The sequence below is a fragment of the Neoarius graeffei genome, chromosome 16 (genome assembly GCF_027579695.1).
Source record: "Neoarius graeffei isolate fNeoGra1 chromosome 16, fNeoGra1.pri, whole genome shotgun sequence".
NCBI classification, from domain to species: domain Eukaryota; kingdom Metazoa; phylum Chordata; class Actinopteri; order Siluriformes; family Ariidae; genus Neoarius; species Neoarius graeffei.
Window position 1 is genome coordinate 28,173,812 of NC_083584.1, and position 14,918 is coordinate 28,188,729.

At 41.7% G+C, this 14,918-nt stretch overlaps 1 protein-coding gene across 8 annotated transcripts in view; it reads left to right on the forward strand.

Annotated features, from left to right (window-relative positions):
* Positions 1-14,918, forward strand: part of si:dkeyp-120h9.1 (Y+L amino acid transporter 2-like) — a 69,778-nt gene that overhangs the window by 35,523 nt on the left and 19,337 nt on the right. For 6 of the 8 annotated variants that reach the window (XM_060942737.1, XM_060942733.1, XM_060942735.1 and 3 more), the window contains one exon: positions 3,057-3,667. In XM_060942737.1, coding sequence (XP_060798720.1) covers positions 3,223-3,667 — 445 coding nt within the window. In that variant the 5' untranslated portion in view covers positions 3,057-3,222. Of the gene's footprint in view, positions 1-269; positions 377-3,056; positions 3,668-14,918 lie in introns of all 8 variants that reach the window. The other 2 variants (XM_060942732.1, XM_060942734.1) reach the window with 1 other exon arrangement.

Sequence of the window (14,918 nt, forward strand, 5' to 3'; positions counted from 1 at the left end):
GGATTGTGGGCTTCCCCCACAATCCAAAGACGTGGTTAGGTTAATATGGGACGGCATTGGGCTGAGGTGCCCTTGAGCGAGGCACCTAACTCCCAACTGCTCCCCGGGCGCTGTTAGCATGGCTGCCCACTGCTCTGGGTATGTGTGCGCGCTCATTGCTCATGTGCATGTGTGTGTTCACTGCTTCAGATGGGTTAAATGCAGAGAGGAAATTTCACAAGTGTGAGATGAATAAGGTTGTGCTTTCTTTTTCTTTTTTATATACCAAGTTTCAAGATCACGTTTTTCCAAGTTCTGCTGCAGGAAACCAACCCTACCTCTTTATGCTGATCTCAATAGCAAGCCCATGACACAAACCACTGGACCTTTGGTCCAGGTGAGCTAAAAATTTTAAAATTTCTCACATTTCTTAGTATCAAAAGGCACAAATACATTACTTAATCAACACATACAGTATACCAACTTTCCAGACCATACCACTCATACTTTTCAAGTTCTGCTCCAGAAACAAAACCTACCTCTAAGACTAACCCGAGAGACCAAGTCTGAAATTGTTTCCATGGAAACATGAAAAATTAAAATTTCTTAGTATGAAAAGGCACATCTACATCACCTTGTTAATGTATACCAAGTTTCAAATCCGCATCATGAATAGTTTTGAATATATGCTCCGGAAATGAACATTGCTCTTAGAAACGAAGTCAGAATCTATTTTTTGTGTTTTAAAATTAATTAATTCATTCATTAACAAATGAGTTTTTTTCAAAACTCCAAATAGCAAAAGGCACCAGTTCACATGTTGCTTGATATGTATACAAAGTTTCATGAAGATATCTTCAGTAGTTTTAAAGATATGGCCCAGAAATGAAAACATGACTGGATGGACGGACATCTGGAACCCGTTTCTATATCCCCTGCCAGACTTGGTTTGGGCGGGGGATAACTAGAAGGGCACTCGGTAGAGTGTATACCATCACCAAGCCACATATTCAGATTTGCATCAAAATCTAGTCAATTGTTCCTTGGCCCATGGCTCACCTTTCCTCCAAATTTCATTAAAATCAGTTCAGTACTTTTTGAGTTATGTTGGGAACCAACCAATGGAGGTGAAAACGTAACCTTCAACAAAGCTGGTGGAGATAATAAGCATAAAAAAGCAAAAATAGATAACTGTACAGGTTATACATAAGGAGAGTCTAGGGTCTTTTTGTCAAAGATCTCATTATAGGCCTAATGTTTGAACAGAGTATTAGTATTTTTTTATAATTCACCAATTTAAGTGCTTTAACCAGACTATTTCATTCTAACAGAAATATTATACATTTAGGGATAGGCTTTAGAAACTTGTTTGTGGTTGAAATACTTGGCATTAAGAATTTAAAAAAGAAAATGACCACAAACTTGACACCTTTTGTTGTCATTACCATCATCAAATACGATATGCTATATCCTTGAGAGAAAAACCGTAAATCTTAGTAGTAGTGAGAAGAGCCATGTGGTTGGTTTGCAGCACATTTCTTTCAGGATGCATCAGTGGACAGTAAATGGATGATGTTATAAAGGTTGGTTGTATAGAAATTGATTACTACTATAAAAGCTAATTTTTAACTTGATGCACTGATGTGGACGGGGGGAAGAAAAGTCATAGAAACACCACTCACTCACTCACCCAGGGGACTATCATTTAACTACATGATCTCGTTGTTCCTTATCTAAGCACACCGCTACATCTCATCTCATCATCTCTAGCCACTTTATCCTGTTCTACAGGGTCGCAGGCAAGCTGAAGCCTATCCCAGCTGACTACGGGCGAAAGGCACCGCTACATCTGTATAAACTAATTTATCTTTCTGGTTAAAGATGGAAGAACATGAATAGTCAAGAGTGGACTAGATTCAATATGTAACCTTTTATCTAAGCTGTAAACCATTTGATCAACCACTGGAGCATCTAATAAAGATGGATGGACATAAACATATCTGATCTTGACAGTAACTATTGCAAATATTGTTTCTGAGCACACTCCTATCACAGTGATGAATGTGTTTGAGTCTCATGACCTGGAAGGATGTCAGTAGTAGATCCATATCAAGTGTCGGGTTAGTGCTCTGAGTTACTGGTGCTGTGGCTATAACAGGAACAGGGGATATCTCAGTGCCTGTTAGTAAACGTCGGGGGGACGGAACTTAGAATCCAGTGCCAGTAAAAGTATGGGGGGGGGTTGAGTTATATGTGCTTCACAAAAGCACAGATGTGCTGTGGTCAGTGCTATAATTCAGGTTTTAATTCTCGTGTTCTATAGCTTTATAATGATGCCTTGCAAGAAAATGCGTGGTGCCAAATTGGTTTGTGCTACGCACAGATGCTGACATCTGCAGTTTAGCGGTATCATTTATAGTTTTTGACCATTTGCTAGGGCTCATCATGAGATGCGGGAAAAGTTTCTGCTTGGTCTGACCACTGGTTTAGTTGACAATCATGGAAGAAAAGAAAACGAGCCTCAGTCCTGTGAACCTATAGAAATCCAAAATCACATCCGAGTAGGATTCCCTGTGATTGTCTGTTTTAGAAAGGAAAACATCGTTTGACAGTGGCAGAACCAACACACTGACATGTTCAACTCGATGGTATCGCATGACCAGTTAGCCTGCATGCTCCAGAAAAAGTTGGACTGGATCCAGGCAGAGAAATTGAAATCGGTTAACTGTATGCAAAAACATTAAATGCCAACTATTCACCAACACATGTTGGGTGAAATTCAGAATTACTTGATTAATCCCCAGAGGGAAATTCAAATTTGCTACCAAACTCTATCAGAGAAGAAGTAAACGTGTCTAAAAATAGAAGATAAAATTGTCTGAAAAAAGAAATAAAAAGAATAAAATTCAGGTTTTGTGGTAATTCAATTTTGATTTTCTTGTTAGAACTGTTGATGTGACCAGTTTGAAATCCTTTAAATAAAAGCAGCATGGTGTCTTTTTAAAAATATTTGTGAAAATGTGCCTTTTTGGATAGCGTTTCTAGTCTTTCTGACTGTTTTTCTTTTCTTATTTTAGAGACCTGGCCCAGTGACAACAGATGATAAGCTATCACTAAGATTCAAGCAGTCCTGATTTTGTCATCTGGCACCGCCCCCTTGACTTTTTTTTTTTTTTTTTTTCTCCCCCCTCCCCATCCTTTTCTGCTTCTCTGACCTCAACAGATTGTGTTCAGATTGAAGTCATGGCTAAAGCTGTGAACACCGATTCCACCAACTCCGTGCGTCTGAAACAGGAGATCTCGCTATTACATGGAGTCTGCCTAATTGTCGGCAATATGATCGGCTCAGGCATTTTCGTATCACCAAAAGGTGTGCTGCAGAGCACAGGGTCCTTTGGCTTCTCCCTGGTGGTGTGGGCTATCGGTGGTATCTTCTCTGTGTTTGGTGCTCTCTGTTATGCTGAACTCGGCACCACGATCCGTAAATCAGGTGCCAGCTATGCCTACATCCTTGAGGCCTTTGGTGGCTTACTGGCATTTGTTCGTCTGTGGACTTCACTGCTGATCGTAGAGCCGGCATGCCAGGCAGTCATCGCTCTTACTTTCTCCAACTACCTGGTGCAGCCGTTCTACCCGACTTGCTCAGCTCCGTATGCTGCTGTGCGTCTCATCGCAGCTCTCATCATTGGTGAGTTTCATCATTTATAGGACATGAGGGAATTTGTGTACTTGGCTATTATTTGTGTACTTGGCAGTGTATTAGATTTGCAGTTACAGTGGTATACAAAAGTTTTTATTTGTAAAAAATTTTTTTTTTTTTTTTCATCTTTTACATTTTCAAAATGACAAAGGAAAAAGGCCTGAAGCAAAAGTTTGGGCACCCTGCATGGTTAGTACCTAGTAACACCCCCTTTGGCAAGTATCACAGCTTGTAAACACTTTTTGTAGCCAGCTAATAATCTTTCAGTTCTTACCTGAGGGATTTTCACACATTCGTGCTTGCAAAAGGCTTCCAGTTCTACAAGTTTCTTGGGCTGTCTTGCATGCACTGCTCTTTTGAGATCTATCCACAGATTTTCAATGATGTTTAGGTCCAGGGACTGTGAGGGCCAGGGCAAAACCTTCAGCTTGTGCCTCTTGAGGTATTCCATTGTAGATTTTGAGGTGTGTTTTGGATCATCGTCTTATTGTAGGACCCATCCTCTTTTTAACTTCAACTTTTTTACAGATGGTGTGATGTTTGCTTCCAGAGTTTGCTGGTATTTATTTGAATCCATGCTTCCCTCAGCCAATGAAATGTGCCCTGTGCCACTGGCTGCAACACAACCCCAAAGCATGATCGATCCACACCCATGCTTCAGAGTTGGAGAGGTGTTCTTTTCCTGGAATTTGGCACCCTTTTTTTTTTTTTTTTTTTTCTCCAAACATACCTTTGCACATTGTGGCCAAAAAGTTCTATTTTGATTTCATCAGTCCACAGGACTTGTTTCCAAAATGCATCAGGCTTATTTAGATGTTCATTTGCAAACTTCAGATGCTGAATTTTGTGGCTAGGATGCAGGAAAGGTTTTCTTCTGATGACTCTCCCATGAAGGTCATATTTGTTCAGGTGTCGCTGCATAGTAGAACAGTGCACCACCACTCCAGGGTCTGCTAAACCTTTCTGAAGGTCTTTTGCAGTCAAACAGGGGTTTTTATTTGCCTTTCTAGCAATCCAACGAGCAGTTCTTTCAGAAAGTTTTCTTCATCTTCCAGACCTCACCTTGATCTCCACTGTTTCTGTTAAGTGCCATTTCTTAATAACATTACGATCTGAGGAAACGGCTACCTGAAAACACTTTGCTATGCTCTTGTAGCCTTCTGCTTTCTGAGCATCAATTATTTTATTATTCAGAATGCGACGGAGTTGCTTAGAGGAGCCCATGGCTGTTGATTTTAGGGACAAGTTTGAGGAATCAGAGAATTTATACAGCTTTGAAATCTGCATCATCTGACCTTTCCTAACGAAGAATTTGAACAAGCCACAGTTCAATAAGCTAATTAAGGTCTGGAACCTTGGTAAAAGTTACCTGAGAACTCAAATGTATTTGGGTGCCTAAACTTTCGCATGGTGTTCCTTTTCTTTTTTCACTCTCCAATTGTACAAAACAAAAATAATACACACATCTTGCAGAAAACGCTGAAAAGAAATGTCGTCTTTACCTTTATGCCTTTTGGTGATCAGTTCATCTTCTGCTCACTTAACTATTCACAGTAACAGACATTTTCAGCAAGGGTGCCCAAACTTTTGCATGCCACTGTATGTTGTAGTCGTATATTGAATGATGATTTACATTCATGAATGCTGCACCAGGGGAACTCTCCATAGGTTATTAGGTGATGTATGTGATGCAAAAGTGAAAATGAGTCAGTTCAGGTCACAGCAGGGAAAAAAAAAACAACAAAGCAGTAGCATAACTGCACAGAAATGCATCCTGGAAGTTAAAAGTGACAAGTGCCACTTTTTCAAAGTATAGAAAAATGTGTTAAAGATGTTTTGGGGACGGCACAGTGGTTTAGTGCTGTCGCCTCACAGCAAGAAGGTCCGGGTTCGAGCCCTGTGGCCGGCGAGGGCCTTTCTGTGCGGAGTTTGCATGTTCTCCCCGTGTCCGCGTGGGTTTCCTCCGGGTGCTCCGGTTTCCCCCACAGTCCAAAGACATGCAGGTTAGGTTAACTGGTGACTCCTAAGGTGGGGTTTACATTAGACCGTATCAGCGGATCATCAGATTAACGTTTTTAAAACTATTAGTGTGCACACAGCAACGCCAATACACGATTCGCGTGCACATAGCAACGCCAATACACGGATACGCTCGGCTCTGCAGGCATCCTGCGCTCCAAATCACTCCGCCCTGAACAGCGAGTGCCCTCTGGAGGGTGCGCACTCCGGCCCTGCGCAGCTCACAGAGCACGCGAGTATAGCGCACGAGCAGTGATTTGGGACTGAGCCGCTGTGTGTGTGCTCTCAGTGCATGTCGGGCATGCGCGTCACTTACCACTTGCAAGTGGAAGGATGGCAAGCCTAAAGACAATCATAACTACACAATGGGCAGTATTTGCATCAGTATTTGCAGTATTTTCATACTTTTATACTCTTTAATGAAAGGTGATACAAGGCGGAAGTCCGCGCCGTTTTTCAGCAGTCGCGTCACATGACCAACGCCAGCGAATCAGGAAGGTGGATGTCACAGTGACGTTGTCCAATGACGACGCCAGCTAGAGCTCAGCACAGCGTATCCGCGTATCTCAATGTTTGCACAGCACCGGACCAGACACGATTTGGATTGAATACGTGGACCCTGGCGGATTCCCGTTTCCTGGCGTTTCCAGGCGTTTTAATGTAAACGGACAGTGCATCCGCGAAGAAAACGAGACAGATGTGGTCTAATGTAAACTAGTCGTAAATTGACCGTAGGTGTGAATGTGAGTGTGAATGGTTGTCTATGTGTCAGCCCTGTGATGACCTGGCGACTTGTCCAGGGTGTACCCCGCCTTTCGCCCGTAGTCAGCTGGGATAGACTCCAGCTTGCCTGCGACCCTGTAGAAGGATAAAGCGGCTAGAGATAATGAGATGAGATGTTTTGTTTCATTTTGGGTCTTTTTTTTTTTTTTTTAACAAGTGCACAGTGGTTTAGGATTTGAATAATCATTAAAATGTCACCTCAGGGATCTGGAATTTCCAGCAGGTGTGTGTGTGTCTTAGACGTACAGTGACTGTAATTAAATTCCAGTCTTTGTGTTGCTGTTGGCTCTGCATTGTAGAAGACCATTAATGTTTAACAGTTATTTGCTAAATGCTCAATAATTCACTGAGCATGAGGTGGATAATTGATAAATACGCAGATGATTTATTTTAAAAAAAATTGTATTAAATTTATTTTGACCTTCAAAAGCGGCATGCAAATGTAATAACAGTGCAGTACAGAGTTGTCCCTTATCTATGCCGGCTCACATAAAATACTTTGTTTTGAAATGGATAAAATAAATCACAATACCACCGTACCTTTGAATAGTTTTACACCAAATTTCGTAGCATCTTTAGTGCTTTTAGGAACAGCATTTCCTTTCATAATTTGTAATTCTTCCTACCTTACGGTGACCAAGTGACTGGCAGTCATTTTGCCAAGTCGCTCGAGGTGGTGATCAAGAAATAGTCTGAATTTCTCGACCAATCAGCATGTGATTTTTCTATAATCACCTGCGTGTTTATACTAATGACCTTTATAAAAGCCAGAGCTAATCCTCTATAAAGAATAAGAGAACAAGGTGGGACTTGTATTTTACTTTCTGAATAAGCCGTCCTCTTGAATCGGACACTTGTAATCTAATGCTCAAGTCCTAACTATGGCAAGATCTCCAAGAAACATTGTTCTTGTTAGACAGGTTGTCTTGCGTGACATAAAAGGCTTGCAATACACACATTCACTGTTTAAGAACATTGTGTATTAAGAACGGAGTGTAAAGTATTTCATAAGAAGTTCTGTTTTATCACATGAGCCCAGGTGAGAATTTATGGAAGGGGGAGGGGTGTTGAGCTTTATAATTTAACTGTATATTTGACATGGGTGCACCATTCAGCTGAGATCTTCTAACAAAACCTTGAAAGATTTTTGTTTAGAAACACAAACCAGGTGTTCAAGGGGTTATTTGACTGTACTATGCATATCCGTGCAAATATCAAGTCAGTGTTTACTGTAAATGTCATTCCTTACCTCATTTTACTACTTGTGGTGTGCAATATTGATCATTTCTCATGTGCTCAAGCATAAGCATAGTTGCGCGCCCCCCCCCCCCCCCCCCCCCCCCATTCCCAAAGAAGTTGGCAATTAACAAAAGATCTTGAAACAAAAGAACAAAGAGGCTAAGGCTACATCCACACGACAACGGCAACGAGATTTTTTTTTTTTTAAGCGGGTAAAAAAATATCGCGTCCACGTGGGCAACGGATCAGTAAAATATCAGGTACATATGGCAACGCAACGCTTGCTGAAAACGATGGAATACACATGCCACACCTCTACGTGCGCTGTAAGACGGTCCCATCGGAGACACCAGAACAATAGAAGTAGGATGCATGCGCATAAACCCCTTCTAGTCATGTGGTTGTGACGTCATTGTAAACAAATCTGTTCTTCTCATCCAGATGACTTCGCAACGGCGCCGTTGCCAGATTTTTCCACTCTGGAAACCGTTCTCAAAAAATATCGTTTTGGGGCACCCAAAACGCCGGTGCTGTGTGGACGAAACGATAAATTTTATCGTGTGGACAGGGCCTAAGGGGGGCAAACAGTGGTGATCAGTGATTAACTGTGGTCCAGCCCACAACCATCAGTAATTGGTTGCAAGTCAGGAGTTATACTGTGAGTCGAGCGAACCTGCTTTCTAAATCCGTACAACAACGGCTATGGTGTGAGCTGGAGAGTCGGATCAAGTTCAAAACAGTCACGGAAAACGTTGCTAGATTCGTCACTAGGCATTTTTGTTCTCGGTCATTAAAGGGGTCTAAAAATTCATCAAATCTAGTGATGGCTTCTCCATGTTGGAAACGCTGAAGGGTTGTTTGCCCCAGAAATGGTTATTAATGTCAGACTTAAAGGGCACATCTTGGGTAAATTCAGGAGTAAGATCAATGTAATTCTCCTATTTTATATTAAACTTTGGTCAAACTTTTTTTTTCCCGTTTCCGGTTGAGAGTACGTCGTGCGCATTCTGGCTGCCGCTTCTCACCAGAGCTTTTTAAATTTTATTTTCTTTCTTTTTCAATTTTCATTTTTTTTCTGTGTGTTTGTGTAGTTTGATGTTTGTTTGAGTTTTGTCCGCCGGTTGTGGTGTAGCTCCGGACCCAGTTTTGGGCGTTGGTTTCCCTCCAGGCCTTGGTTCGCTGTGGGTGATGCCTGTGCTCCTAGCTGTGGACTGCAGTGAGCTCGTTGCTCATTTGACATCGTGGTTGTCCAGCGCTCTGCGCTTTAATGCTTGGCGTGATGTTCCGAGCGATGTTGCTCGGTGGCGTCGTGGCGGCTGTGCAGGCGGTTTGGGACACACCAGCGCTCTGCGTGGCAGAGCTTCTCTGCTCGCTTTGTGGATCCACAGCATGGTGTTCGAGTGATGTGGCTGACGGTGTCGCGGCGGCGGTGCTGGAGATGTGGGACTTGTTTTCGTGTGCCTTTTGGTGGGACTGTGGCTGCTACACCACGGGAATTACATCCTGACCCCTACTTCGTGGACTCTTTATTTATTATTTATTCATTATTATTTTTTTCCTTTTTTTTTATTTTTTATTTTTCTTTGTTTATAATTGTAAAGCGTCCTTGGGTTTCTTGAAAGGCGCTATATAAATTCAACTTATTCTTATTATTATTAAATATCTGTCACATTTTGCATTTTGTGCAATTTTTTTTTACCTTGTGCAATACCAGAAAAATTCAGTTGAAATCAAGCCATTTGAGGCGAATTGGTCCGCCTCTGAAAAAAAACATGGCATTTGGATTTCCCGGGGAACGTTGATTTTCATGACGTCACATGCGGGACGCCTCCTTCTGAATCCTACGTCAGCGCTGGTTTGTTTATGAGGAAACGACCTGGTGGTTTTCTGTAAATTTCTTCAACGTTATCGCATAATTATTAAAATGGTTAACAGATGTATCGTAGGAGGGTGCAGCAACACCAATCTTGATGGGATTAGTACTCATCGTTTTCCAAAAGACCGGACAATGAGAGAGAAATGGGAGCGCTTGGTCTACACAGGCTGTGCACTGAGACTGCGTAAAGCTCCCGGAGCCTGCGCCTGTTCTCGCAGCCTGCTGGCACTTCCGCAGGTGACGTCACGAATCTGGCTCCAGACTCCCTTGGGATTTTTCCAGACGCCTTTTTTTTTTTCCTGCTGTAGACAGATGGCCTTGTGCAAAATTACCCTTCTGGATGAGTGTGTAAAGGGACATGCTTTCATATAAAAAAAAAATGAAATTGGTCCAGGATATGCACTTTAATGAGCAGATAGGAAAGCAGCAGGGTTTTTTTTTGTTTTTGTTTGTTTTTGTTTTCATCTCCTCTCTAGCCGCTTTATCCTGTTCTACAGGGTCGCAGGCAAGCTGGAGCCTATCCCAGCTGACTACGGGCGAAAGGCGGGGTACACCCTGGACAAGTCGCCAGGTCATCACAGGGCTGACACATAGACACAGACAACCATTCACACTCACATTCACACCTACGGTCAATTTAGAGTCACCAGTTAACCTAACCTGCATGTCTTTGGACTGTGGGGGAAACCGGAGCACCCGGAGGAAACCCACGCGGACACGGGGAGAACATGCAAACTCCACACAGAAAGGCCCTCGCCGGCCACGGGGCTCGAACCCAGACCTTCTTGCTGTGAGGCGACAGCGCTAACCACTACACCACCGTGCCGCCCTATACAGCTCCCTATTTTTTTTTTTTCTTTCGTACAAACTAAATTTTTATACAGTGTGTACTAATAATTTTGTGTAACTGACTGTTTTGGAAAGTGTGACATGATGCAACGTAAAATTACCCAAGTGAGTTGTGCCTGTCGAAGCTGTTGTGGATTGAAAGAATTGTGTGAGAAGTTATTTAGCAATGACTTAACAGTTTGGGTGTGAATACGTTTTACAATTATCATAGTCACTGAGTGAGTTCCCCGTGGTGGTTCATGAACAAAACTGCGTGTATGTTTGTTGTGGTATCTGCTTACAGTTTGTACATGAAAAAAAATCCAGCACTCCTTCCCAGGTATCTTAATTCCTAAATTTTATATCTGTTTTTCTTAATTGTTTGTGGCCTAACTAACACTTTTTGAAGTATAATTATTTACTTCCATATCAATGTTAATATATTTGGACTTCCAGTACCTGCAGCTTTTTTAGCACCAGTGCTGCCTGTTCAGATCATTAATCTATAGTGTTGTAATTAATGCTAACATGCTTTAAGATGCAGATGTGCGCGCACTGCCTCACTACCACACTGATGTAACAGTGGCACCGGCTCAGTGGTCAGTTACTGTTGACTTGCTGCTAATAATGTGCAGTCTTAAGCGGTTTTATTTTCTGTCGAAATCAGTGTTTCTCAACTGGTGGGTTGTGGACCCTTTATGATTAGGTTGTAGGCTGCTGGGAAGAAGAAAAAATTGTTGCTAAATGCAAATAGTAAAGCCTAACATGGAAAATTGTGGAAAAATATGACCAAGCAAATTGTTTTACCAAAGGAATAAATATTATTGTTAAGTCAAGCTGTGGTTAAGTTGAGTACGTGTCTGTCTGCATGTGTACGTACGTGTATGTATCTTGTTTGGGAGACCAAAAAGTGAGTGTGTCTTCTGCATGACGTCACATGCGGTGACGTAGGTTCAGGTTTGCCAGGAAGGAAATGAGTTTAAATGGTGGTGCACCGAATGCTAGTATTTGTGTCTGAGTAGTGTGTTAAGAACGTCTGAGAAAGTTGGAGAGGCAGCCGGTAAAGCCTAGGTCACAACCGGACGTACGATTTTTTTGGCCGTGCGATTTTTGGCGTTTCCCAAATCGCTGCTTCTTTTTTTTTTTCTTTTTTTTGTTCATGGAGAAAGACGCACGTTGGCCGTAAGTTTGTCTTGCAACCTGAAAAAAACGTAAGCGCCCGTAGAGTTTTTGACATGACGAAGAACCTCTGCGGCCGGTCTACAGCTCGAAAATCAGCATGTCACACGCGCGCCCTCTGTGCGTTTTTTGCACGTAGACCGGCTGTAGGAGCACGTACGGCCGGTTGTGACCGAGGCATGAGAGAGAGAGAGAGAGAGAGAGTGTTTTCTCATCTTTTGTTTGCTTTGAAATCCTGGTGATTTTTGCCGTTGTGGTTTTGTTTATGCTACGTGTGAATTGTTTGTATGATGTGTTAAGCGATAGTAAGCCATAGCAGCGATTGTTTGTTGTTAACCAGGAAGTTGTGAATGATTGAATGTAAACGAGTGATGTGAGGGTTAAGGCATTATGGAAGGAGGTGATGAATTGCAGTAATTTGGTGTTATTTAGTGTTGCATGTTTGTATAGTATGGTGTGATGTTTTCTTTTGCTGTGTTCACACTTGTACCGGTACGAAAGTGGTATCACTGTATCGATACAAAGTATACCGGTACAGTTTAGTGCATCTGTCCACACTAGCGAGAAATGTTTGCAGTTTTCTTTCACGGTAGTTGAAATGAGCGTGCGCGAAATGTTTCCGTGGTTACCGAGTAATTTCCTTCCGAGAATATATGGCATCCGTTATTTCGAGATCTCGAGAAAACAAAACAATTATTCCGTGATCTCAGCTGGATCACTGTATCTCCATCGGTAGAGACGAAGCCGGGCCAGTCTTCTGCGGAGGTGCCGCAGACTAATTTTGAAATGATCCCTTATTAAAAGACTTAATGCAATCTCTCCCTGTGTCAACCCCTGATCAAAACATTGCCTTATTAGGTGATCGATTATTCCAGACATTCTAATGACCAAAGTTGCGTCTATACAGAATGAGAAATAGTCTCAAAGTCAGTATATCACAAGTCTCTTGGCGCACCTGAATGAACCATTTCTCAGCTGTTTTCTCGAGATCATGAAATAATTTTGTTTTCTCGAGATCACGGAATAATTTTGTTTTCTCGAGATCTCGAATTAGTTGTTTTTCTCAAGATCCTGAATTAATTATGTCGTTATCTCGGGATAACGTGAATTTAAAAAAAAAAAGGATTATATGAAGGGCCTCTCTCGGCTTCTGTACGGATGAAACAACGTGTGTGTGTGCTTTTTGTTGTCAATGTACAGTCTGTATTTCTGGTGGTCATTTATTCAGTCGAATCGTATAAAACGCGCGAGGCAGTTGAGAAAGAAACGAATCTCCGTTCTTCACTATTTTATTCAGCGAAGACATCGATTGAGGTGTGTGACTTTGCGCATGCGGATTATATTTGTATCGATACAGAGCCGCTTCATCTGTCCACACTACAGCGAAACGCTACAGTACCGGTACTGTACCGGTACGAAACCCATACATTTGTGGGGTTCGTACCGATACAGTTATACCACTACAGTACCGGTATAGTTGCTAGTGTGGATAGGTGTTGCGGTACGAAAGTAGTTTCGTATCGGTACAAAATCCCTAGTTTGGACAGGGTATTTGTGTATTGTGTGGTAGATTTTCGGTACGATTTAGAATGCATGTTTTCTATTGTTATTTTGATGGCAATTTGTGTACAAGTTTGTGTATGATCAAATTACTTGCACATTTGTGCATTTGGAATATGTGATTGCCTATTACATTTGCCCTGCATGTTTGCACATTTGAATAATTAGTCATAATATTTTTCTGCGTATTTACCCATCTTAAAATTACTCACTACTTTGGCCTGTGTATTTAAATATTTGATAAGATTATTTATTTTTGTATTTTCTCTGTTTGTCAAGTTGTCAGTTTTGTTTGGTTATTTCTGTGCAATTTCCCCAACTTGAATAAAGGATTGTGGCATCTGGTGGAGGTTTAGGGTAACTGGACTTCACTCAAAGGATTCGACAAGACAACTGTTTCCATTTCCTCTTTTTCCTCTTTTTTTTTTTTTTTTTCTTTTTATTAAAGTTCAAGGCACATCCATAAAGTTGCAATGGCAGGTAGATGATAGAAACAGTTAACAGGTCTTTAGTTTTCTCTTTAGCCTTTAGTTCTCTTTAGCTCTTAGCACTTTTCCTTTAGCTTTGTCTTTAGTTTTCTCTTTAGGTAAAAAACCTTTGAAAATATAAAAATAGGGAAAAAAACACACAACAATTATTAACAGTTAAAGTGCAAAAATGCAATGCTTCTGTACAAAATACGCATGTAGAAATGCACTATGCAAATATGCCTTAAATACTTATGCAAAATAGACATACGAGAATAAATATTTTAAACTACAAACCAGATAACACTTAAATATGACTAGAAAAATAGGATTTAACTACTTAGTATACACATTAAAATTACAAGGAAATAAACTACCAGAAGAACCAATACAACTACACAAGCCATAGCAGTACGCTCAATTTGGCCATTCACAGCTGCTTAAAGCCTAGGTCACAACCGTACGTGCGATTTTTGGCGTTTCCCAAATCGCTGCTTTTTTTTTTGTGTGTGTTCGTGGAGAAAGACGCGCATTGGCCGTAAGTTTGTCTTGCAACCTGAAAAAAAAAACGTAAGCGCCCGTAGAGTTTGACATGACAAAGAACCTCTGCGGCCAGTCTGCGGCTGGAAAATCAGCACGTCACACGCATGCCCTCCGTGCGTTTTTTGCACGTAGACTGGCCGTAGGAGCACGTACAGCCGGTTGTGACCGAGGCTTTAAGTAGCCCGCAAATCCACTGCAACTACCAATACCATATAATACAGATAAATATTGCAATGAAGGAACTGCAGTTGAACTGCAGGGGTACGCGGGGGGTTGTTTAGCGCGTGGCACGCATGTCCGGTTGAATTGCAGGGGTGCGCGGGGGTTGTTTAGCCTACTAATACTACTAAACTAAGACTAACAAAGAACAAATTCGTTGGTATTGGTTATGCACCTTGTATTTTATTTTAGCATGTTGCTACAGAGGGCAGTCTTACAAGAACATATTACAGATAGCAACCAAACCAGAAATCCTACAATACTTCACACCCTGAACTCTTACAAAAAGTCCTACAAAACAAGGACTTCTAGTTCTGCTGTATGTCAAAAGTGACTTTGACAAATGCCTGCCCTATTTACAAAGACCACACCCTGCACTTGTGCATTTGATTTTTATTGGCTTTGAGAAAGAGTTCGAGTGCCCTTTCATAATTTATATCTTCTGGTTGTGGCCCGTTAATGGAAATCCTCAAGCAGGTGGCCAGGCGCTCTCCTTGCAGTCTGTTCCGAAGGTCCGTTTTGACCT